Source organism: Coloeus monedula (assembly GCF_965178545.1).
Source record: "Coloeus monedula genome assembly, chromosome: 6".
In the NCBI taxonomy this organism is placed as follows: domain Eukaryota; kingdom Metazoa; phylum Chordata; class Aves; order Passeriformes; family Corvidae; genus Coloeus; species Coloeus monedula.
The window spans coordinates 29,259,713-29,285,247 of NC_138786.1; the positions used below are offsets into that span (position 1 = coordinate 29,259,713).

At 37.4% G+C, this 25,535-nt stretch overlaps 1 protein-coding gene across 3 annotated transcripts in view; it reads right to left on the reverse strand.

Annotated features, from left to right (window-relative positions):
• SIPA1L1 (signal induced proliferation associated 1 like 1) overlaps positions 1-25,535 on the reverse strand; it is a 206,724-nt gene that overhangs the window by 30,088 nt on the left and 151,101 nt on the right. For all 3 annotated transcript variants that reach the window (XM_082283512.1, XM_082283513.1, XM_082283511.1), the window contains 5 exons: positions 18,871-18,974; positions 17,525-17,682; positions 13,355-13,931; positions 11,983-12,257; positions 8,162-8,437 (listed from right to left, as the gene is read on the reverse strand). In XM_082283512.1, coding sequence (XP_082139638.1) covers positions 8,162-8,437; positions 11,983-12,257; positions 13,355-13,931; positions 17,525-17,682; positions 18,871-18,974 — 1,390 coding nt within the window. The remainder of the gene's footprint in view (positions 1-8,161; positions 8,438-11,982; positions 12,258-13,354; positions 13,932-17,524; positions 17,683-18,870; positions 18,975-25,535) is intronic.

Genomic DNA, 25,535 nt, shown 5'->3' on the forward strand with positions numbered 1-25,535 from the left:
TTTCTGAAGTCTGTTGCTACAGATTGATTGTAAGGAATAATAAAACATGACATTCCTCATCAAAATACCAAATAGAAGAAAATATTCCTAATTCTCATAGCAAACTCTTGCCTGGAATTTAAACTAACTGTAGTGAGCTGCCTATGCAAACTCTGAAGAGTAGCAAGCTTGTCTCTATGCCACCAAACTTGTCCACATTAAAACACAAGGACTAAAAAAATGCAATGCTATCTATACATACCACCTTAAAATTCTCCCTAAAAACGTAACATTCTAATATAAAACTATCTCAACGTATTGAGAACTCTCTTTGAAAACACGGACCTGAGTCATACGAAGCCTTCACCTGTCAGAATAACCATACAGCAAATAGTCTAGAACTGCAACACACGCAGCTGGGCAGAATGGCTGGAAGCAGCAGGCTTATGCTGCCCAACTCATATCCTGTTCTGTAGTCAAAAGCTTTTTTAGATAACTGTCAGCTTTGTGCATTTTGTTTCCCAAACCCCAGAAGAATTCACTGCTGCTAGCTGGTTCTTTGTTCTACTCAGTCATGACTGAAGCCATTTAAAACTTTTGCAGTGATTTAAGTGGAGTTTGAGTTATGCCATTCACAAACATCAAACTCCCACTGTGAACAAAAACCTTCATTCATTTTATCTAGGAAAAACACTAATTTGCACAAGTTAAATAATTTAGTATTTGAAAAATAGATAATGACTTCAGTGAAACATACAGATAAGTTGCTCAGCACCAAACTTGGGTCTGGGGATTTAGAAGATCTTAGCCTAGCCATTTAATCCATATCTCTAAAGGATGGCAGATTTTAAATTAGCTCTCATCACAACACTAAAAACTTGAAAAGTTAAAAACATCTTTAGAAAATTTAAAAAACACCACTGAACTGACTAATGTTCCTTATGTATGTGTATATATTGAAACAGTGTGTGTATATATATTTGTATTTACATTTACATCAAATGTGCATTTGTCCTCCTAAGTACTTTGCAAAAAAGCAGAAAACTAACAAATCTTAATATGGAAAGAGCAGTAGGACTGGAACAAACATATTGATCATCTGGAATTTCATGAAGTGCATATAACTAACAGTAGCTCTATTTCTGAGACAAAAAAGGAATTATCTAAGGCCTGACCATGGTAAGTACTATACCAAATCCAGTAAAGCCCTTCTAGTCTACCAAACATCTTTTAACTTATCCCACATTTATCAAGCAATGATTCTGAAATATTTGATTGCAAAGAACATGGTTCAAGACTTAAAAACGTGGGAACCCATAAGCAAGCAATTTATTTTCCCAGAAGCACTCCTATAAAAAGAAAAAAAAAATAGTTTGGCCACACAAAAATGCACTTTCATTAGCATTCACTCACCTATAAAGGCACACACATTTAAACTCAGTTATGCTTGCAGAGCAATACACAGTTTAAAAGTATGACCTTTTTTCCCAATACTAAATTAGAATTGATGGCAAGGAAACCAATTACTTCTCAAATAATTTCTGTAAAATGATTTCCTGTTGAAAAATGCTTACATTTTCATTTTAGAGTCAGCTATGCCTTTTCTTTACTTCCTATGCCTTACCGAAAAGTGACAGCACTGTTCAGCAGTAACACCAAGATTTCAGAACTATGTCATAGAGTTATACATTTACAAAGATGAACGACCTTGAGGGCAAACAAAATTGCATTATAAATGTGGTCTGAACAATAGAAATGAATAACCAGTCAGGTAAGACATGCTTTTCTTTAAAGCAGAAATATATTTTTGTTAGCACAGTTCACAATTGCACTAAAATGCACATATAGTTTAAGATATTTTGTTTTGTGTGAAACACATAAGGAAAAAGAACTTTAGAGCAAATTAGTACAAATTGACTTTTTGAGCTGCTTTGAAATCTTTTGATGAAAGGCACTTCCCAAGACAGAAGGTGTATTGTGTTGTGTTAGCAGTATGCCCCTACAGTTACGATAATCTGAGCCTGTCTTTTATTTATAATTAAAAACCATAGTAAAGCAAGCTCTTATCTATTTCAAAAGGGAGTTTTAAGATGAAATGCCAAAATGGTTAAGTGCATGAGTCCCACAACTGAATTTAAAAACAGGCCAAGCGTCCATTACATTAAACAGATACAATTACATTGCAGTCAATTGAACTGGGATTATACCACGCATGATTTACTTCTAACAGATCTAGCTCATCCTGAAAGAGCTGGTTGAGTCTTGCCAAGTATGGGAAGGACATCATCTTTTGTGAAGGCAGTGAGTAAAATGGGCATACATTTATTTTGTTCAATATGACAGACACTGAAAGTATCCATCTTGCTCTTAATAAATTAATTTCCATGTCATTAGCTGTAATTTTCCCCATGTATTCAGCATGCATAGGTATGCAGTACACACATCATAAGAAAAATGTCAGTCTAGTTCACTTTGTGCCTATGGCCTAAGGCAGTCTAATTACAAGATTATACACAGGTGCCTTTTTCTGTAGATCTGTACAGGCACAGGTCCTACACTGTTTTACAACTTCTCCTGCAAGAGCTAAAGAGGTCAGAAGCAAAAGAGGCTCAGGCTGGCAGAAGAGGAAAAATGGCCTCACAGTCAGTGCTGACTTGGCAAACTGAATTCTTACTTTGCACTTGCTGGAGCACTCCAATATGACCACTGCCATATTTGTTAATGACAATTTTTCATTTGTTGTTGCTAATTTTAATTTCTCAAAGGCCTTGCTTGATTCCAAGGCCCAACTGTATCTCTGAGCTGAAATCTTCCTAAAGCGGCTGAAGTCAACTGAGGTTATCTTTTGAATATATAAAATATTAACAATGCTGGGCACAATTCCAAGTATGAGATGGCCAAAATAAGCACAATAAATGATTAGAACATAATTTATCTCTACCTTTGTTCTTAATCTGAAGAGGGCCAAAGACATCTCTTCTCACAAAGAATTTTGAAAAGTAAGTTCAATTAATACCCATGAAGCATTCAGAAACTATAGTAATGGGCATCACTGTAAAGCTTAGAGGGGAATTAGCAATGGCATCTTTACAATAGGATTTGAATGTCATCCAGTAAATAAGGGACAGAGTAATGAAGAGGAAAATAAAATATTAAATAGCTCTTCTTTAATGAGCTGCATCCACTGTGTGAATTGAATGAGGCAGATGTCCCCTGTTAAAAGAAATTCTTGTAATTTAATCAAAAGAAGCATCTGAATATAGTTACACAAGAGTTCTGAAAAAAACAGCACAGCAAATCTTAATTCTGGCATGCTTACCTTCCATGTGTTTGAGTTTTACAATCCTAATAATACTGCAAGCCTCGACAGTTCCCTGCAAATGCTGTCTCAAATGGTCTCATCTTTAAAGGAAACCAATCCATTCCATTCAAAAAGGAAAAAAAACCCAGCCATTCTGAGGAAGGGGATAGTGAATGAAACAGAAAATGCAATTGTGCCATCATGTTGTACCTTCTCAAGTTTTTTTTTCAATTTGATCATCACCTTTCAGAAAACACATATTGTAACAAGAAAAGATATAGAGGCAAGCAATGGGACAGCAGAACAGTTTGTATATGAAGACACACTGAACAGGCTGTTCTATGGCTCCAGAGATTATAGAGAAACTTATCCTCTCTGCTCCAATTCATCCAAACATGAATCACACTGGACCAAGCAAACAATGATTACTCACTATCCCTCATGACAAAAGAACAAATGGGTCTAGAACTATCAAGAGACCAATTAGCAGGGACCTGGATGAAGAGATACCAGCCACAGCAGTACAGGTGCACCCAGCTCCAGGCAATCTTACATAGCAGACAGCCAGGGGACTGTCAGCCCTGGCAGAGAGTCTTCCCTTACACTTGTAAGCATTTCTTCTGCTTTTCCCTGGTCCCTGCTGCTGGCCCATGTCAAACAAGAAAGACCAACTCATGACATGACACAGCATGGCTCTTCTCAGATGTTTTTACATCACAAGAGTTTGGCCACACAACCATGCATACCAACAAACCTTTGATTCTTCCACTGCTACATCCAGCTCTAGGTCCCAGAGCTGGTAGGAAGCGTGTGGTATATAATATCATGTTAGCACATGTTTTAATTTGAAGAATGTCATGAGAGCATTTAAAAAAATCTTCAAACCTCATGAGGCAGGCAATGTGTGTACTACAATGCTGACTTGATGGGTGGCAAGATGAGCACAGACAACTGTTTGTTTATATTCAGAAAAATATCACTGAGCTGAGATAAACTGCAGCAGATTAGGATTTTTATGTAATATGGAAACAGTTGACACTAGATCCATCTGCAGGAATTAACCTATAAACTACTACTGGCACAATTACTATCACTGACGACATAGGCATCATTCAAATAAGTATGGAGTCTTACAGACTGTGCTTCAAAGTTCTCAATATGACATAAAACCAATCAATGATATTGTTCTAATACTTCCATACCGTGGATTAAAATACAGACTGTGCTCAGAAATTTTCTAGTTAAGAGCTGTGAGCTTTTATCCAACAGTACGCAACTGCAGACTGAAGTGCTCAAGTCCAGCAACATGCTTTGATCACTGATTTCCACACTTTTTCAAGTGTCTGTCAAATCAAGTTTTAGTTAAAACTGGTTCCAGTTTATGACAAATTAATGAAGAACAGATTATTATCTACCATTCTCCTCTCCTTACCTTGCACATTATTTCTTGATAGAGTGTGGAAACCAAGTATACAAAATAAAAAACTGAAAACTGGGGGGGGGGGGGGGAGGGGGGGGGGATAAAAAAAATCTAGCTCTATGATTACATGTTCTCCAATAACATTAGCTCTGGTTTACTTCACATGTATGTGGTTTATTGTTTTTTTTGTTTTTTTCTTTAACATATCCTTCTGATATTCATTCTGGGTTATAGGCTATATAGTATCCCATGTGGATTAATTAATATAGTGAAATAAGATGTAACGTGGGATTTATTGAATTTGTATTATTAGATTTTTCAGTCTTAATATTGCAGTAACATTAGAGATTTATTTTAAGATTTATAAAGTTTTGGGTTGTTTTTCCTGCCTACAAATACCCACCCCACATCAATAATGGCTACATTCAAGGATCCAGGATACTGTGAAAATCAGGGAAAATAAGCTAAGAAGTTGGATATATAAAGGCAATCCAAATAAAGAAAATTTAAGTACTCTGTTGGTTAGACACAGGACTGGGCATTTGTCTGCCTTCTCAGAATGAGGGATTGTCAAGCAACCTACTCTCCCGCCTACAATAGCAGTCTCCATGGGGAGACGATGTTTTGATGAATATGAAGTGAAATCCTCCTGTTCTCAAGACTGGTAATGCAGATTTTATTTATTTCTAACATATTTAAATGGGCTAAAGGGAGTAAAGCACAGCAGAGCACCATCACTGCTGCCTGCACCAAAAACATGCACAGATTCCAGCACCTCCCCCTCAGTGTTCTTTAGGGTAAATATGTAAGCTAGTGGTGAAACACTAAATTAGACAGTAGTTAAGAGGGCCATGAAAATCCCATCTTTGTTGATTTTAAGACTTTACACAATAAGAAGTATCTGAGCTTCCTGAAAAACAAAGCTTTCTTTTACCATGTAAAGACAAACAAGTCTTGCAGTGAGCTTATTGTTGGGGTTTTTCCCCCTCCAGTATTTCTCTAAAATTACAAAAATGTATTTCTTCACTTTAACTGGAAAGACATTAACTGTTGCTGCCTGTTCCGAGCTTCCCTTCCCCCTCCCCAAGACAAGCCAGGACTTGCCTCTGCCACGTGCTCCGAGCTCCTTTGTTCCAAGCAGGGGCAAAACCAAATGTAACTCAAACTCTTTAGCAGGGTCTGATTGGCCGCTCACCCCGGGTCCGCCCCCAATCCTCCCCTTTCCCCTTCTCCAAATAAAAGAAGGACCCATTAGTGGGCCCACCCTCTTTGGCTTTGCAATCCTTCTGCGAGCATCTGTGTGTCTGTCTCTGTTTGAAAGCTTCTTCTAATTGCAGGAATTCGGCAAACCGAAGGCTATATTTCTCCCTCTTTGTTTCTGCTGGTGGTATCAGCTTTGCAGCTACCATTTGCCGCTTTCAGAGCTACTGAAATGCTGGATTGCCCGTGCTACCTCTCTAGGGTGCCCGAGGCTTTCTAAGGCACTGAACTACGAGCCTAGCCGGTAAAAAGATGTGAGCATTTCCACAATTAACCTTATGCAACTAATGATATATTTAAACTTGATTCACCCAAGACTAACATGTTTAGCAGACCAGAAAGATGAGAAAAGACATTTTTCAGGCATCTGGAAAAATTCCCAGTGAAATTTAAAAGCTACTTTGATATTATACTTTTAAGGATGAAAGGTCCAATAGAAGAACCCTTTATGAAGAATAATAAAAAGAACACTAAAAGAATGCTTAGAGAAGAAAAAAAAAAACCAGCTACATGCCCTGAAAATGAAGAAAATGAAAAGTCAAAGTTTCACTTTTTGAAAACAAATACTGACTAAGAATATGTAACTTTCACTTTGCAAACATTTATCAGGTCATAACACCCCTCTCGAAGCCTCTAGAGACTGGATAAATCTTGAATGCCTTAGGTGTGTGATGCCTGCATACCACTTAACACACAAGGAACACATAGTTGTTAATACCCCTCTCTCCGGACAGCCAAAGGCTCGCTCTTCGACACCAGCCAACCTGAGACTCCACCTAAGCTCTCTGGTTAATACCATGATGAGATGGAAGTGTCTGAAAAAACCAGCAACTCAACAGAATCTGATGCTCTGTCACTGCCTTAAGCTTTTCCCAGGTATTACTATGCCTTCTGAATGACATAAGGAGATTGTACAGCACTGGAGAGAGCAGAAAACCCCATCAGCTCAGCTGCTATTCCTTCCAGTTCAGCATCTGCCTGTCTTCAGCTCTAACAGGCAGATACGGCCTGATGCAATTTTTATGTTGGTCTAAATATATCATCAGAGAGCCAAGTCCAGCATTTCACTGGCTTCTGCAACTTGTTTTAACAGATAATCTAGTCAGGTTGTCTGTGAAATTATTAGTACCTTCAGTGTTGTGAATTTTTTTTCCAACTCCCACAGATGGGAGCTTTTTAAGTATATATTTAAGCAAAAGAAAGTAAGAAAATTAAGTCCTTAGCAACCATTGTAATTTTAAACAAGGAATCCAACACAGGAGTTTCAATTTCACCTTGGTGGTTTCTTGGTCTTGGCTGTACCATCTTTGAACATGTTTTTTCATCCCCAGTTCTTCAGGACGTGAAAAAGATTTTAAGTTGTTTCATTAGAACTCTTTTACATTTTCTACAATATGCATCTTATTACCACTGCTTCATATTTTTCATCCACATAAAGATGATCAGAAACTATCTAAAGCTTTTTTTCCCCTAAGGAATTGTCCAAAATAAGAAATACAAGCTATTAACTTGTTCCCCTCCACAGATCTCATTGCAGATGCAGAGACAGATTTGTATAAATAATCAAAAAAATGAGTGTTCATTCAAACGCTATCAAATATTTTTCCAAGAAAGAATGAAAATACTGTGATGTGGTGGACCTGATACTTTTATCTTAATAATCATGTTCCTGTTTAAAGAACTCAAAATAACAAAAAACCCCAAACCACCCTTAGAACAATTTCTCCTCTAGCCTAAAATGTCTAAGCACTTCCTAATCAGATAAATTTGCTTTCTGTACTAGTCAGAATTCTCCTGCTAAAAACTGTGTCGGATACTATTTCTGCCTTGGGTGCTTTAGGCGATTCCACCAAGCCTATGAACAAGATAAATTTTTGATTTACTTTTTCAAAATGCAGTTGTTCATGAACATTTAGCTCTAAAACTTTGACTGTAACTCATTTAAAACTTAAATAACAATACAGCAGTTTCAGAATACCATCCAACACAGGGAAGCATCCCAGAATACTTCGTTCTGTGGTTAATCATGCCAGGAAAGGTATTTCCTTTTGGCTATTGTTTCACTCATAGTCATGCTGTCTTTTGCCTAATGAAAGCCATGATTAAAAGCAGTCTTCAGATACTTAGACAAAACTCCTGTGTATTTTTCCAGGCAAGATTCAGAGCAGCAATGAAAAGCCATTTGTGAAGAAGACACATACCTCCGGCTCTCCAACGGGCGCCCGTCACTAGAGATGCTTCGGGGAATGTTGGCTCGTTCTGTGGGTGGCATTTTTCCTTCTCCTTTTCCAGAGCTAATCCTAGATGGTACTGGACTTTGGATTTGAGATGGTACTTGAGCCACATGAGGTCCCTGTCCTTTGCTCGCATTTCTCTGCCATTTATTATTATTTCTGAAGGGAAATTTGAATTCATATGACATTCCTTCATTCACTTTGTACTCCATCACTGGCATACGGTAGTTTTCTGAAGAACTCCTGGAAATGAAGAAATTTAATATGCAGCTATAAAAAAAATTTAAAAAATATATCCTGTTCACAATAAGAGAAATCTGAAGACAGAAGCTGAATCAATTATATGAAAGTATGAGATTTTTCTTTTTAGAAACATGTATTTAACAAATTTTAGAAGGCCCATGCAAGAAAAAGGACTGGTGATGGTGAGAGTCTGTCTCTTCGTCCTGGAGAGTGATCCACAACAGACTACCATGGAATCTGCCTTGTTGGCCTTGCCCCTGATTCTTACCCGCTAACAACCCTGTTGTCACCATCATTAAGCCCTAGACAATCAAACACTTCGTAACCCAATGCCTCTCCTTGTCTATCCCTTCAGAAGAGTTTATAGCCATCCATTGCAGCATTCCAGCTGGTCAAGTTGATACTCTTCATCTAATTACTGGGCTATAAAAGCTAAAAAGATATCTTAGAAGGGTATCTCCCCTTCTTAATTTAAAAAACCATGGGCTTTAGAACTTACCTGCACCCAGACAAATAAGACCTGAAATGTTTGGTCTTTTTGAGACATACCTTTCTGATGCACAGACATTAAAAGACAAGAGTCACATGAAATAAGGTACTAACTATACATAACTTTCAAACATCTTTGGCTTTGGAGTGCCTTGGTTGATAAATCTGCACATTGTGAAAAGACTTGCTAGAAACTGTAGTTGCCAAACCCAAAAGCTGCCCATTGCTTTCTGGGGAATAACACAGCATAAAGATTGGACTAGAACAGGACATAAGCTAATGCAGTCTACATAAGAAGCAAGGCAAACTTCTGCGTACAATGACGTATTTGGAAACAAGATGTTATGTTCAGTTTCAGAAAGGATAATTTTGGTATTTCTCTTGACAAATGTATATATCTCTGAGTGAATACTAAGTGAATATTTTTAATCATGATTACTTTATCAACATACATCATTCTCTAAAGCAAAGGAAAATAAAAAATCAGTGCAAAACTTTGAACCCAAAGCTCTTCCTCTAAGCAATTACACCACTGGGGTGAGAAATATCAGTATCTCTTCCCTGCAAAAACAAAAATCAAGACAGAACTTGTTATCTGGCTACACTGACATAAGCAAGTTGTGGAGTCTAATAGGAACAGACAAAGTGAAACAGTCAGTGCTGAGGTCTTGCTGCCCACAATATACTCATTTTGTGGTTTTACTTTGGTCTACCTTCTAGTCTTGATGTCTAAATTAAATCATCAGTTGGAAGGCACAAGGTGAGCTTCTGAAGCACATGTAGTTCATCTGAAAGTCTCCCAGGCCACTCTGATGTGATCCACTGCACGGTAGACAAGGATGATCAGGAAATAAAGCCACTCATGACTGAACTACAATATTGATAGCCTTCATTTTTTCTTTTCTCTTCGTATTTTATTCTCTGCTGTTCTTTCCCTAGTGTTTATGTACTTAGTTTGGGTTTCTCCTTTTTTACCCCCAATGTAATTACAGTTTAACAAGCAGGAGTGCACAATTTCGTCTTGATGCTGTGTCCTTAGCTTCACGGTCAGCAATCAGTCCACTAAATGAGTTCAGTGGCAGTGTTTTAATAACCATGGTTTAGTAGAGATTTAACCGTAACAAGGCCTTCCTCTGCGTAGGGCATGAGAACATGAATTGGGGTCTTTGGATATATTTTTGCATCTCCTACTGACCTTGTACATGTGCCTGTTGCCAAGTCAGCTTATCTAACTGCACCCTGATCTTCCTCCAACTTCATGCCAATCAATTTCTTAGAATAGGGACTGCTTCCCATAGGAATGTAGTATTCCAAGCAAAACAGATCTTCATTTTAGTTAAGGTCTGCAGAAGTTACTGTAGTAGAAATACTCAGTGACGTCCAGAGGACACAACAAAAGGACTTCAACTGCAGAAAACTTGACTGCCAAAAGAAAAACTGCTTTGTGCAAATATTTAACTATAGTCTCTAGTAATAGATGTAGGATAGCTACAAATTCAAGACACAGTTCTTGAACCTTTATGATTCTGGTTAGAGCAAATGGGGGGATCAAGAGTTGCTTTATGGAATTTTATAACTAGCAATAACCCACCATGAACATTTGCTCACCACAAGGCAACAACAAAACTCTGATACTGAGTACAGTATTTCAAAAAGTGCAGTCATTTCTCTTACTGTTATGGGTTTGGATACGCTAAAAGTAAGCCTGGTTTTGGCTGTACTTAATTTAGTTCAGAAATAATAGGATCTGTGCTTTCCACACTGATTTTTCTGCTCTAATCCTTTCACGATGATTGCAGCTAAACTTTCCATTTGCTCGGGCTGCTAAATACTGCACAAAAGCTTTCCAAATACCTCATGAGTGACCTTATGCCACTGCTCATTTTAATCCCTGACATGTATTCAATTTTCCACTGACAACTAAAGGACAAATAAAACTCCTTTTCTCTCTGCTCCTCTTTTCCTAGCATTTACAAAAGGAGTTCATGTTGCTTACAGCAAAAACAAACACAGATTTTTCTCTTATACAAGTACCAGGTCTTTTCTCAGAAACATGATTTCGTATCAGTATAATAAATGTGTTAAAGTTCAGCTCCAGTTTTAAATATGCAAAGATTTAGCATATACCCCTACAAAGGTATTGACTGATTAAAAAACAGCAGTGCAAAATGCTCTCTCGATTTCTCATTCCAAGGAACCCTCTGAATTTTAGTAACTGTACTTGCTTCTTGGCAAACCTATCAGAAGCCTTCAGCTAGCCTACAGGCAAATTTGTTCTATTAAACATCATTCAATTTTAATCATATAGCAGCATTTCTAGGATACGAATACAGAATGTCAGGAATGTGGGGATTAAACTTGGTGATGTGGCTGAAGGCTACAGACAACGCTGAGTTCATAAAAATTATAAAAGCTTTAGTGTGAATTCAGGAAAGATGGAGGGACTTAATGTCCAGTTTAAGAAAAAAAACACACATTACTGCTTATTTCTGATCAAGCAACATTTTTAAACTATAAAAACAGCACTACATGAGCTTCAGGTTTAATACAGAGGGGAAGTGAGAGAGATGCAACAGGATTTCTGGAGTAAAGAAGAATTACCATTTGCAGCAATTTCTCCAGCCAGATCCATACCTTTGATAAACCCTTATCATTTACAGCGTTACTTATTGTGAAAATAGAAGCATGTAAGTCTATTCCTAGCTTCCAAGAATTATATCCACAGGCATTATAAACTACCAACAAATGGGAAAGCAGGCAGGAACGTGTACGATCAATTTTGATGCATCCTAACCACACAGTTATGACCAAAAAGTTGTTTGAATTCCATGTTAAATTCCATGGTTACATGAACTTCTTCACACATTATATTTTGGTATTCAATGAATATCTGGGGGGCATGGAGACTGAATATGGGCAGTTTTTCCTGCTCTCCTCTTCCAACCTGAAAATACTGGATGCTGTATCATAATTATACCATGTTTTTTTAGAGGCTAACACTCTGTGATGGTTCTTCCCACAAAACAAGATACAATTTCAGAGCTACTGCACAATACCTGCGTGGTGTGCAATCCTCATATGGAGGGACAATGACGACCTTCACTGTGACCGATGTCCTGAGCAGATCAATCATTTGCTCGTGGCTCAGGGTGGCCACGGCCACCTTGCAGATCTCCACCAGGCGGCTGCCCTGGCGCAGCCCTGCCTGCCACGCGTAGCCGTAGGGCTCCACGTCTGCCACAATGCCCTCGTAGTTCACGTGGAAACCCAGCTGGCCCAGGCCATTCCTGCGCAGAGTCATCTCCACTGTTTCACAGCCCTTGGTCACAAGCTGGGAATTGGAATGAAGACAGCATTTAATGTATTGAGACACCTCCAGGGCTAAGAGAGGTTATGGGGCTCCATTTTTGAACAATCAACCAACTCCCAAGGATAATGGTGGGACATGATCAAGGGATATATACTGCAGTCCTAGGTACATAATCAGCTGAAATAGGTCTTGTTGCTCAAACCAATATTTTCAGTAGAATCTGGTTACTCAAGTTCTGCCTTGGAATTTTTACTGCAACCACAGGAATTTTAGAAGACACATGGCAGCACACAACAGAAAAACACATGAAGTTACACAAGCATCTCTGTCTTTTACACTTTAGTAACCAAAAACCATTCTCCATTTCTGGCTGTTTCAGGAAACTGCAAAATTACTTTTCAGTCTGAATGTGGTAGCATGCAGCTACTAAGCACAGTAAACTGGCTAAGTCTTCCACGTACCATGAGCATGAATACCATCAAGAGCAATTTAATAGGGCCTAGATTTCCTTTTTCTCTGGTTGTTACACAACTACAGTGGTGATATTACAGGAAAAAACAGTGAAACGTAGCGCATTCTTTCATAACTTAATTGAATATAAAATGAGCACGGACAGATGTTTTATAGGGAGATACCATGATTCACTGCAATTTTAGTTTATCACACGCATTCAGAGAATATCTGAAGGTTGCGGTGGGGATTGGGACTGCACCCTGCTGGCAACATAATAAGTCAGTCTCAAAGATATTGCACATTCATTTGAAACAAGATACAGCAAGCCTATAAAACAGAGAAAGGGAAGGAAAACAAGAAGAAATAACATGACACTTCTGTATTTGTTGTGTGGGAGCAACTTATGCATCTGAAGGACCTGGTCTTTTTAATGTATTAATACATTTTTCACACACACAACCAGCTGAGGCTGGCTGATATCTGATAAAAGTGAAAGCAATATTGAAGTTCAAGAAATAAAAGCAGGGAAGTCCTTATAAATTTCATTATAAACAATTGAAACGGTTTTAGGAATCCCAGGCATTATTTGAATTGAAGTTTAACTTGGCCAAGGGGTGAGAGGAGAGAGCAAAGAAGGGGAACCAAACAAGAGAACACATTCTAACCTCCAGCCTCTTGACGATCTCTTTGATGTCATCAATGTTGCTGATGAAGCTCTCCAAAGAAACACATTCACCTCTCTCATAGAATATTTTGATATTTGTGTCCGTTGAAGTCCACCCTATCACATCTCGACAGGAGCAATTGAACACCACGCTTTTTGTGTCCTGTTCAATGAGGACTACAAACTCATTAGAGATGCCTAGAAGACAGTCTATTTCCATACCCTTGCTGTAGTCTTTTGCATGGACACTCCAGACAATAGCACCAGAACTATAGATCTCTGCTCCTGGATAAGGCTTGGACTTTTCCTTCTTTTTTGAAGCAAGCGAGATGAAGGGGAACTTGCCGGAAGGGTCAATGGGTGTGTTGGTGACATTCTTCTCTGCCAAGTCTTTCAAGTACTCTTGCCGGGTCCTGGTGGCCATCGCACGGAACTTTTCTGATTTATGAGCAGCATTCTCTGCATTGATGACTTTGGCTAGTAAGAAGTCCCTGAACACATTTGATTTAGGAAATGTCACACCTTTTGGAATAGGTGGGCCAAAGGATGGTACATCTCTGGATCTTGTCACAGCAACACTAAATGAAATAAAAGAATAAGGAAGAAACACAGTGTTTCACTCTAGGCAAATTCAGCAGTTTTTGTTTACAGACAATACATTCCCTCAAATTTTCTCTTTTTTTTTCTCAGCAATATGCCTAAATTTACATATTAATGTTGACAGAGTGGAGACTATGCCCCCCTTGCTGTAGAAACAGAAGGCCACTTTTTTGCATATATGCATTTTTGAGTCGTTCCCAGTACCACAGCTTAAAAAGAGCTTCAAATACAAAACTGTAGGGTTTTTTTTTTTTTATAAAGTAATCCCTCATGTATGGCAGTTCTGAATTTTGTTTGGTTTTGGTATAAAAAGAAACTTTCTAACTCACACTATTTAAAAGGCTAGCTTAGAATTTAGCTACTTAATGCTGAAAGGCTCATCTGAAAGTAATGCCAAGTGTATGATCAAGACTAGAAATAGAGTTTAAATGAACACATTAAAAAGATAAAGGCAATGAAGTCATCTCACAAGGCCAGTTCTGCTGTGAAAATCATCTGGTGTCTGAATGCATGTATACATCCCACTACTGTTTAAGTTTTACATTTCTGGACTGAAAAACCTCACTAGCTGATATTGCATACCCTTGACAGAAGACTACTCCAAAAATACCAGAAATAAACTCCTGAAAAGTTCAGATACACAGCAGAAACAGATACTTTCTTTTTCAACGCTTCCTTTTAGTTTCTGTACCAAGTGATGGACCAAGAATAAGACTGCCTTAGGCAACAGGGGCCAGCTTAGCTATTCTCAATTGCCAATTCTCTTTTAATATAGATCAGATGAGAGTTGTTTGGAACCACTGAAGATTTGACATTCCAATCCAGTATCATTCACTTGGCAACCTGTCCTAAGAGACTGACAACTCTACTTCAACAGTTTTGTGACAAGAAATGTTCCAACAGTTCAAACAGAATTTACCACATATCCGTAACTAGATCTGAGAAAGCATTAACTAACTTTGGCCAAAATACCATGGTAATGGAAGTAAAGAAGCCTAGGATAAAACTTGATCACATTAGAAAAGTATGTGGTGTTTCACTTAGAACACCGGCTGGTATAATTTTCACGTTTTGATTTTATCTGAATTCTTAAACATAATCAGAGAAATTCCCCCAAAAAATCACTAACTGAGATTTCAGAGTAAATCTTTTGAGGGGGGCATATAGGAACACCAGAAATAAAAATTAAGTCACTCAATCTATAACCATATCTTCTGGTTTTGAGTGGTAGGGTGTTTTGTTCGTTTGTTTTGCTTTTGCTGTTCTGAGTTGCTTGGGGCATTTTTTCCTTTTTTTTTTTGTTTGTTTGTTTGCTTGATTTTTTAATTATTATATATTCTAGCAACTGATATTGAAAGATGCCATTACTGTCATATTTCCTCCAAATACATGCCAGTATATCTCAAAGTATGCAACAGGGGGTGCTCATGAAGCAACTATCTGACTCATCTTTAGTGGTCCTGAAGGGTCTGTTACTAAGAAATGGAAACCTAAGTGTTAAACACAATTACTGGATGCAATGAAAACCGACCAGAAACGACCAGTAAGATTTTGTTTGGTTCAGTTTTCAATGTCATGGATCACAGGGATAAGAATTCAATCTTTAACACATGCTAGAGAAGTTTTCAGAAAGTGAGCAATGCTCAGAGATGCCAGACTTTTGAAATATTGTTTATCTTAGCTGGGAGGGAGAATCACTGGCCAAGACAGTGCTTGATTTTATTCCTTTTATGTAGTTTTTAAACATAAATTCCAGTACGTTTTTATGCTATATGGTTTCCTGTTTTGTCTAGAATTATGAATCCATGAAACTGTTCCAAATAATTCAGTGAAAAAGAGGTCAAACTTACTTTGAAAAGTTTCCTAGAAAAACTTTTCATAATAGAATTCTACAAATTTAAATCAAGGGTTTGCACTGAGAGGACAGAAAAGGAAAAATATTTCAATCTTAGTACAGAGAACATACGATGTTCTGGTGGTCTTGTGTATCAAAATGAACACTGACATTCTCCCAACTATTCTTCCTACTTGTTTCCCCTCCCCTTAAAATTTGAGCCTGTACCAACACTAAAGCCAAAATTACTATTAAGTAACCAGTGAGGTTCCAGCCCTTGTAGTTGTAAACACTTGAAAAATGAGGTGATTCAGGAGTCTGAAGGTCAAAAACAGAACACTCAGATACTTAAATTTATTACAGTTTAGCAAGTATAAATCTTTCCCATGCCTTTTAAAAGGAAGAAATATATGCAGTCATATTACTTAAAGTAACAGACCGAAGCAGATCTATGTTTTAATATGTAATTCAAGTGTAAAATGCATCTGCAGCCCTTGTGGATGCATTTCATACTTTCCCTTTGCTTCAAAATCATTTTTGGGGATAAGGATAAGGCCTGAAACATATGTCTAAGAGTTTAAGAACAAGCTGTGTTCACATAAATTATGCAACAGTTGAATATTTCAATAAGCTGCCTGAAAATGAGTATCAACACAAACATTCCTAGTCCAGGAGAGTTAATACATGTACAAAGCTCAGCATCAATTTCAGAAATGCTCTGTGAACTTTACCAAAAACTTTTGAGGAGAGAAAAGCCTTTAAACCTTCTATATGTACTTGAAAAACAATGAATACACCAACTCAGACACTGCAGTCTTAGATTTTTCTCTAAATAAGCACTTGCCTTAATAAAATACTTACGTGAATATTTGTATTTCAGTAAAAACAAGTTAATTCTAAGGCTACCTCATTTCAAGATACATGCTCTAAATCCACTGCTCTGACATTTCATATCTTAAGTTAAAAGGCTTTATAGAAGTTTTCTGAGATCAGTCAACATTAAAAAATGAAAATACCTTAAGAGTTCACTATATAACAAAGGTAAGAACTTTCACTGATAGTAAAAAGAAGTGTAACTCAAAAACATTATTTCTATATGCTTGCAACTTAGTTTAAAAATTCTACTAGTAGGAATCTCCTCTTGCAACTCTTTATTATATGTTACTATCAATTACCATTTTCTATTTTAATCATATTGACTTTAAAGTCACATTAAGACTTGATTTTTTCCTGCACAATCCTCTGTCATTTCTGTGTTGGACTGACATAAGACATGAAGATATTTCAGAGAGCTTAGCTTCTTCCTGAAAGGCTAAGTCACACTTTTTAACTGTCTTAATTTCAAAAATGGAGCATAAGCTCAGATAACCAAATTAATTGAGCAAAAACTGGAGTGTTTTTTTTCCTTTGTTCTATTTCTTTCAATGTAAAAATATTCTTCTAGCATATTCTTAATGAAGAAAAGGAAGTGAGAAGGCAATTTTAAAATAATTTCCAAGTGCTTGATATGCACGTGTGTGCGCTCACATCTGACAGCAGCAGTCTCCTCACTGGGCGTGTTTCATTTACATGTCTGTATGTGCCTATTTACTTACTAAAAGTGTTTGAAATGCACGACTCAAAACCTCCCTGCCCCTCATCTTTCACACTACGTTTCCCTACTGAGAATTTCAGAGAAGAATGCCAGCTGCCTTTGCACTCCAATTCCACGTTTTCAGCAAATCCAGCAACAGTTACCTGTAACAAACACTGTCAGTGCAGGGACTGTGCACTCTCACGATGACAAAGACGTGCTGGAAGTGGGATCGAATGTTCTTTGGGCTGAATGGTTGTGCTCCAGGCTCCTGGAAAACTATTGTCACAATATCATTTCCAATATGTCGTTTTCTCAGAAGCTTTAATGGGGAAAAAAAAAGAAAATGGAAAAAAAACCCCATAGGTTAAAACACAGACTTTACATAAATTTCCAATTATTTACTTCTCAATATTATAAACTACTATTGCTCAATTTCTTTCCCCAAGTGATACTTCAAGCTGAAAATTGAACAACTGAGGATTTATATAACAAGTACGAGAATTAGTTAATAAATTAGTTAATAAATTTCAGGCATGGTTGTTTTCATAAGAATTTCATTTTTATATGTAGCATAGATGGTGAATTTAAAAGGGAAACTTTTAAGCTACACAAAGGGGAAAAACAACAAATTCTGTTAGTATCAAGAGTAATCAGTGATACATGGAAGCAGGAAAACATCCCCCATTTCACACATTTTTACAAGCCATTGGTAGGTTCTATTTCAAGTTGAAAATAGCTGTCATTGTCCTTAAGACACACTACAGATAATGTCCCGGTAGGCTTCTTTCAGTAAATACAAGACTACAGTACAAGAGAAGGTAAGCTACAAAACAGTAGAACATTTAGTGTACAAAAGCAAACTAAAAAGAATTCTATGTTAACTTTTATTGTAAAATGAAAATCTCTATTTTATTTGCAGAAGTACAAAGCATCATTTCTAGAATAAAATGCATATCCATCATACAAAACAATATGGATTAGTGTTTAACAACAGCAGGTACTTCAGTGTGACAAAGGAGTTCAGCCTAAATAGTATAACACAGTTAAAAAAAAAAAAGGGGGAAAATAAAGGATCTTGATAGAAGGATTTTGACTCATGTATTCTTGGGTAGCGCACTGGCCCACCCACTCATTATCTCTGTGCATATTACAATTTGCTGAACACAATCCCTAAAGGGCAATTGACTTAGCTGTAGAAGGTTTAAAATAACTGAAAATCATCAGGTACACTGTGGTCCTTCTGACATGTGCTAATGACATCACTGCATACTATTTACATCAAAGTAATGCATAATTAAACAGAAAACCAATAAATAGTCCAATGGAGAAAAATCTATGATGTACCTACTATCATCTACTTTGCTCATCTCCCTGACACAGAGATGGCCACTTTTGATTCCTTAAATGTCTTTTTGCTAGTAACAAATAAAAGTTGTCATAAATACTCAAGAGTTCATCTCCTTTTGAGGAGGAGGAAAAACTTCTAAATAGGCATAGCCCATCTTACCTGTTGTTTGTTGTTTGGAGTATATGGCAACATCGTAGAAACATGGAACATGATTTCATAGTCCTTGTATGTTGTGTATAGAGAGTGAGTACCTGTTGAATCAGCTGCAGTTAAAGAAGACAAAATAAAAGCATTATTAAAAAAAAAATTAAAAATAGGTTTCATTATTATTAAAAAAAAAATCAGCCAAGACAAGAATTCTTATTCATCCTCAATCCTAGCTGACATATCAGCAAGTAAGAACTTGTTCAGTTTATTCACCTGCCAAAGAAAATGTCGCATAAAGAGAGCCTGTGCACTTTTGCACACTTTTCCCCCAAAAAATTGTTAGGAATAGGGAATTTATACCAGAAGACCCTGAAGAAAGCCTACTTAAGCATAAATAGTGACAACAAAGTCCGACATAATTTTCAAGTACCACCCAGTATCTTGGAATGAAACTGAACTGTAAGGAATGTGAAAAGTACTTCAGAAAGGAAGGCAGACAGATACTGAAAATGAGTACCAAGATCTCATGCACAATTAAACAGCAAAGGACCTATAACCCACCATAAAAACAGGATGAGTTCTCTTAAGCATAATTATCAGGACTTGAAATTAACCATAATGAAATCAGGCAACACCTTCACTAGAACAGCTGCTTTATGGACAGGTACAGTCAAAACCCCAAATAGGATGCCAACATGCTTATAACCGATGATGGAAAAAGCCCACAAAAATGACATTATGATGCTGGTATATTAATCTAAGGTAATCTCACCTGTTTTGAGTTCTGGCCACCCTATTTTAAAAGTTACAGAAGAAAGAGAAGGGATCCAGAAACAGGCCACAGAAATAATTACATGTGGATGGAGAGACTTCCATGTGGAGAGAAAATGATAAAAACTAGGATTATGAAGTTTAGAAAGAAAAAAAGAAGAGGGGGATATTACTCAGTTTACAAAGTGATGGTTGAAAACAACACTTGATTACAGAGAATTGTGAACTTGTTTTCACTTTCTTTCACTCTAAAAAAAAGTGACCTTGAGAAATGTTCCATTAATTTAAATGGTAACACATTTAAAGATAAAATAGTGAGTATATTCTATTAAATACAACTTCTGCCCACAGTGCAAAAAGCCTGCTTTCAAACACAATTTGAAAAATAACTAGCTTTATATATAGAAAAAAGCATCCTGGCTATTTGAAGTTATATAAACACGCTACCAAATTATATAATCTCAGCTATTTATAACAATGCGTTTTAAAAAGCTGTTATAAACTATATCTTGGGAGTTTTTATTAGCAGAGAGATCATGTTACTAAGAAGACAACAGATCTGAGATTTGTGATGCATTTACAGTAACATAAATATACAGTTTATTTACCCAGATTTTGAGAAGTTTGTTTCCTGTCAGATTCAGAATAATAAAATGGAGGTAGCTTTACCACAAATGAAACACAAAATAATCTGTAAAATGAAATTGAAAGTTTTCTATATTATAGCCACATAGAGATTTTGCACTTTCAAATCACTTATCTAGAATAAAAAGGGAATTAGAAATAAAAGATTCCTACAATTTAAAAAAAAAAAAAAAAAAGTAATTCTCAGTTAATGTTTCAAGGAGACTGGGCTCTCTTTTCCAGAACTCAGCACTGCCAGTAGGATAAACCAGCTAACTGCTAAGTTTTTTTTCTTTTTAATGCTAATTAGAAGAGCAGGACAGCTGAAAGGGGATCATTTCATCTTGCACTGTGTTCACAGCAGCCTCTGTCCTCTGCCTGATCATTGCAGTGCACACCCAAGGAGGCAGATGCACCCAAAAGTCACTTAAACATCAACATAACTTCATAACAGCTTCATCTGTTGAACTGTAAATACACTGATTTGTACATCATCTTTTAGAAATAGAGCATACAAAAATATTACAAATAATTGGAAAGGGGGAGGAGCAGGTGCAAAGAGATAGGGAAGTGAGACAGGGAAAGGCAGGCCCCAAAAGGTATTAGGGGAATAGAACAAAGCAATTCTGGCAAAAATATGCTAGAACACCTACATATTTAAGCTAAATTTCCAACTTTGCTGGCAGGATTTAATTTTAGGCAGAAAAAAGTTTTCTGAGAACAGCACTGATTCTGCAAACTAAATAATCAGACTACAATCCAAATGACACGTTCCATAATTCCAATTATTTCCAAGCACTTTACAGTTTAAATCTCTCCTATTCAAATCCAGCTACCAACAGAAGTCCACACCCACTACAGACTGTGCATCTCACCATTCAGATTTTTAAAAGTCCAGAATACTGTTCCTGAAGTACACCACCATAATTGCAGGTGTTTGCTTTAAATTGAATCACAGCTATTGCAATAAAATCCAAGACTGTGCACTGGAATAATATCCATCATTTCAGGATCAGAACTGCAAGCCAGCACTGCAATCTACTTCAATTTCCTTCTATTTAACAGAAGCCTGAGAGATCTACAACTTCATTAGCACCTTTTTACACTGAAGACATCCCCTCTGGCCACCGGTTTATGGCATAGCTATTAACGATGCTTTCCCAGCCTTGCTCCATTACTGGATCTGGCTACTTAACTGAGGTGTTACCTGATCCTATTTTCTTTCCATCATTAATCATCTCTAAAAATCCACCTTAGTCTTCTGTCCTTCCAGTGATTGTCATCTATATTCACAAGGATTAACAGACTCACATTTGAAGTGGTTTGTTTCTAAAACCAGTAGTGCTCAAAACTGTGGCTGATACCACCAGCACAGTGCTGACAAATTCACCTCACTGAATCCACTGGACTTTGTCAGCCTCCTTCTACTGCAGCTTAACCTCTGTGCTGGAAAACTATATAAAAACCATTACAGTAGAAAATCTGACTCCCTGGTTTCAAAGAGGAACATTGCAAGGAATTGTAGGAGAACAAAAAATAAGTTACACTGATAAGGCAGGACAACCATTACTACAAACTGCAGTAAGGCTCACAATAAGAAGCATGAGAAGAAATATTTTCAGAGCTTAATGTTGCTCTCCTCCACCTTTGCTTTGTCAACAACTGTCAACACTACTCTTCTTTCTGTCATATACAAGGATTACACCAAGCATTCATGATGAACTTCTGTAATACCAAAGTTGTTTTCAGACAGAAATGAGAACAGAATCTTTTATTTTGTAACATACAACAGTACATGAGTAACACAAATGCAGAGAAATACAGATGGACTTCCCTCCATCCCTATTTCAGCTTCTTAAGCAACTTAACATCTTAAAATTTGTTGGTCTCCCAACAAAAGTCACAGATCCAAGACTAAGTCTGTCATTATTTCCACAAGGTTGGAAAGATGTTATATAGTGCAAGTTAAGAAGGTAATCTATCTGTATTAATTTATTACAAACATTAGGGTTTCTTGACAACCCCTAAATGAAATGTCAATTCGAAGTCCATTCATTCCCTAGATTTTTTTATCTACTTAAGAATATAAAACCAGAAGCTATTATGTCTTAACCAGAAAACCATGCAGTATATAAACATCTAGTAGAGAAACCTACCTTTATTAGCTTAGTTTATAATCTTACCAAATTGATAAATCATAGAATTCCCAACTCATATTAATCAACTTCCCTTATTTCCTGCATCAACCACACCACCACTCTGTTGGACACACATGCCATGTTACCAGGCCTAGCATTATCAAGCTGATCCCATTTACCAATTTAAAATACTGAGATGCAAGACTGAGGGGGAGGGAAATAAAACATGCATTACAACTATAAAATAAAGTGACTGAAGTGATAATTTGAAAGATCACTGTGATGTTTATTACTTTAAAGTGATGCCCATAAGCTTCCTAGTCGCTCTGGGATAGGTGGCATTTTCAAGCTCTATTTCCTATCCAAAGTCTGCAGGCTGCCAGGAGATAGACTGTTTCCCCTCTGGTAATTCTAGAAATAAACAAACAAAACTTGAAAAGTAGCATCTCTTTTTCACAGTGGTACTGGCAGAGATCCAAAACTAAAGCCTTGAAGGATCCAATACACTTAAATAGGCTGCCAGTTAATAGGATGCATGAGATTCCTCTTTTTAAGGAATTGGCTCTGTCATGGATACTTACCAATTAGGGCCCTAACTCCAAAAATTTCTAAGAATAACTCTTCTGAAACTGCCTTTTGCTAGAACAACTTTACTTTTCTAAATTTGTATAAATTAAAAATTTTGTGAATATTTCCTGAGTACATATACAAATCAGCTCATCTCCACACAGAGAAAAACCTTTCCACGTCTTACATAATGCAACTGCTTTCCACAGCTTGCAAAGTATTGTCAAAGGTACAGAAACTAGCAAAGAAGTCTATATAGATCTGACCTTTCTGACAAGTCAATGAACAGACATTTGATTTAAGCACATCTTTGCAATCAGCTGTGCTACCACGGAACAGAAGTCTTACACATGAAAATTTCCTGAGTAGCGAGACTGCAAGAACTATTTCAAGACAGGGCTCTCTAGCAACAGAAGAGCACAGAGCTGGAAGATGGAGAAGCTCACTTCCTAGCTGTTTCAACAAAGCCTGTAAACCTAAGTCACAGTAAAAAAACACAACCCCCTCCTTTGCAGGTGTCTGTGTTAAGGCCAAGGTAAAAGGACCAACTGGTTACTTAGGGGAGCTACGGAAAATGTACTGCCTGGCTGTATTCTGCTGTTCACGTATTCCCCACACCTGAGATGCAGCTCTTGTGACCATCTCAGGTCTTCAGCATTTCCCCTACCACAAAGTGGCTTTTTTTCCCATTTCCAGTGTAGAATATGCTTTAAGTGTTTCCAAATGCAGCTATCTGAAGAGCTGAGTGTTGTGCCCCCAAAGCACCTTCTCTTTCAGCATCTCCAGTCTGTGCTTTGCACACTGGCAGAAAGGAAAACACACCACCATCAAGATCAATTAGAAATGTTTGCTGCCATTGTTTACATTTACTGCTAAACCTACTCATTAAGAACACATGCATGCTCACATGTAGTGATGTGTTTTCTCAGTAATCCTGCAGGCACTCTAACCTGAAAGATTTCAGACAACTTGAGTTCCTAAGCAGTTCTGGCTGATGAGGTTCTACAGATGTGAGCCGGTAAAACTTGACTAAGAGAAAATGTAGGAAATCCTTCATGAAAGCAGCAGTTTCCACTTAGAGGATTTCCTGTCCTCTATGCTCATACTGAAGTGTTCACATAAAGACTTCTTGTATTTTTAGATACAGAATGGAGCTGAGTGAGTCTACTGGGCAACGTGAAAAAGATGTGCCAGCTCTCAACATGGAGGAGAACCCTTCATTAGAAGATAAGCCTCAAAACCAGGAGAGATTCAGTCAACTTAAAGGTTCCATTCAGTAGGTGCTAGATTATAGGACATGAACTCAAAGCTGGACAAAACTCTTTCCTCGACTCAGAAGCAACAAAAAGGAATTCAAAACATCTCCGGAAAATTCTGCCGTTGAGAAGAAAATGCAGAATGAGTACTTAAAAGGCAGTCACAGCTTTATTGGGTATATTTGAGCAGATGAATCAACTCAATCATACAGCATTTACACGTACTAGAAACCAGTGTGCATGGACTGACACCAATTCACATCTTAACTAATCCAGAAGAAAGGGAAGAGAGGATTTTGCTCTAACTACTCAAAGTAACAAGGTCATAATATAAAACCAGAAGCTAAATAAATGTTTTCTCTGTTTTCCATACACATTTCCTTTTTGACCTAGCTTATCTTTACAACTAATAGAATGACAGTTCAGAGCTGTGCAAAAGGAAGACTCACCTTGAGAATTATATGTATTTCCTACAAGGGAGCTGGTGAGGGACTTTTCCCAAGGACGTGTAGTGACAGGACAAGGGGGAATGATTTTAAACTGAAGAAGGGCAGGTTTATATTAGACATTGGGAAGAATTTATTTACTGTGAGGTGTGAGGCACTGAAACGGGTCACCCAGAGAAGCCGTGGATGCTCCATCCCTGGGAGTTCAAGGCCCAGTTGGATGGGTCTTTCAGCAACCTGGTCTAGTGGAAAGTGTTCCTGCCCATGGCTGGGGGATTGAAATGAGATGATCTTTCAGGTCCCTTCCAACCCAAACCATTCTATATTTCTATGAAATGCACTCAAGGGAGGAACTACAACAGAGGGAACAGAAGTATTTCAAGTTAAAAGCAGGCTCAACGTTAAAAATACGCAAAATAGGTGCTAATTTAGGTTTAAAACCAAAGTAGGTTTTATAACCCCCTGAAGATTGATGATCAAACTGGTCAAGAACAGCTTGAGGAGATGGCAACACAACTGCTGTAGGAATTAAGGGCAATACACAGAATGATGGAGCATTAAAGCACAGCAAGGTACTCTATTTGTGCCAGGAGACCCATGACAAGACCACAGCTTCTGCTGCACTAAAGCTGATTAATGCTTTTCAGCTTTCATGAATCAAACTCCTTATTTCATTTCCTTTGCTAAAAATAAAAATGGCAAAAGATCTCCATAGGAACTGGATAGCTCCAGTACTCAAAGAAAAGGAATACAAGACAAAATTTCCCTGAGTAATTTAAACAGATCTACAAATTGAATACAGCATGTGCTAGCTGATAAACAGGTATTTCACATGACTGATTCCAAATGCAGGGAGTTTCATTTATAGTTACGGT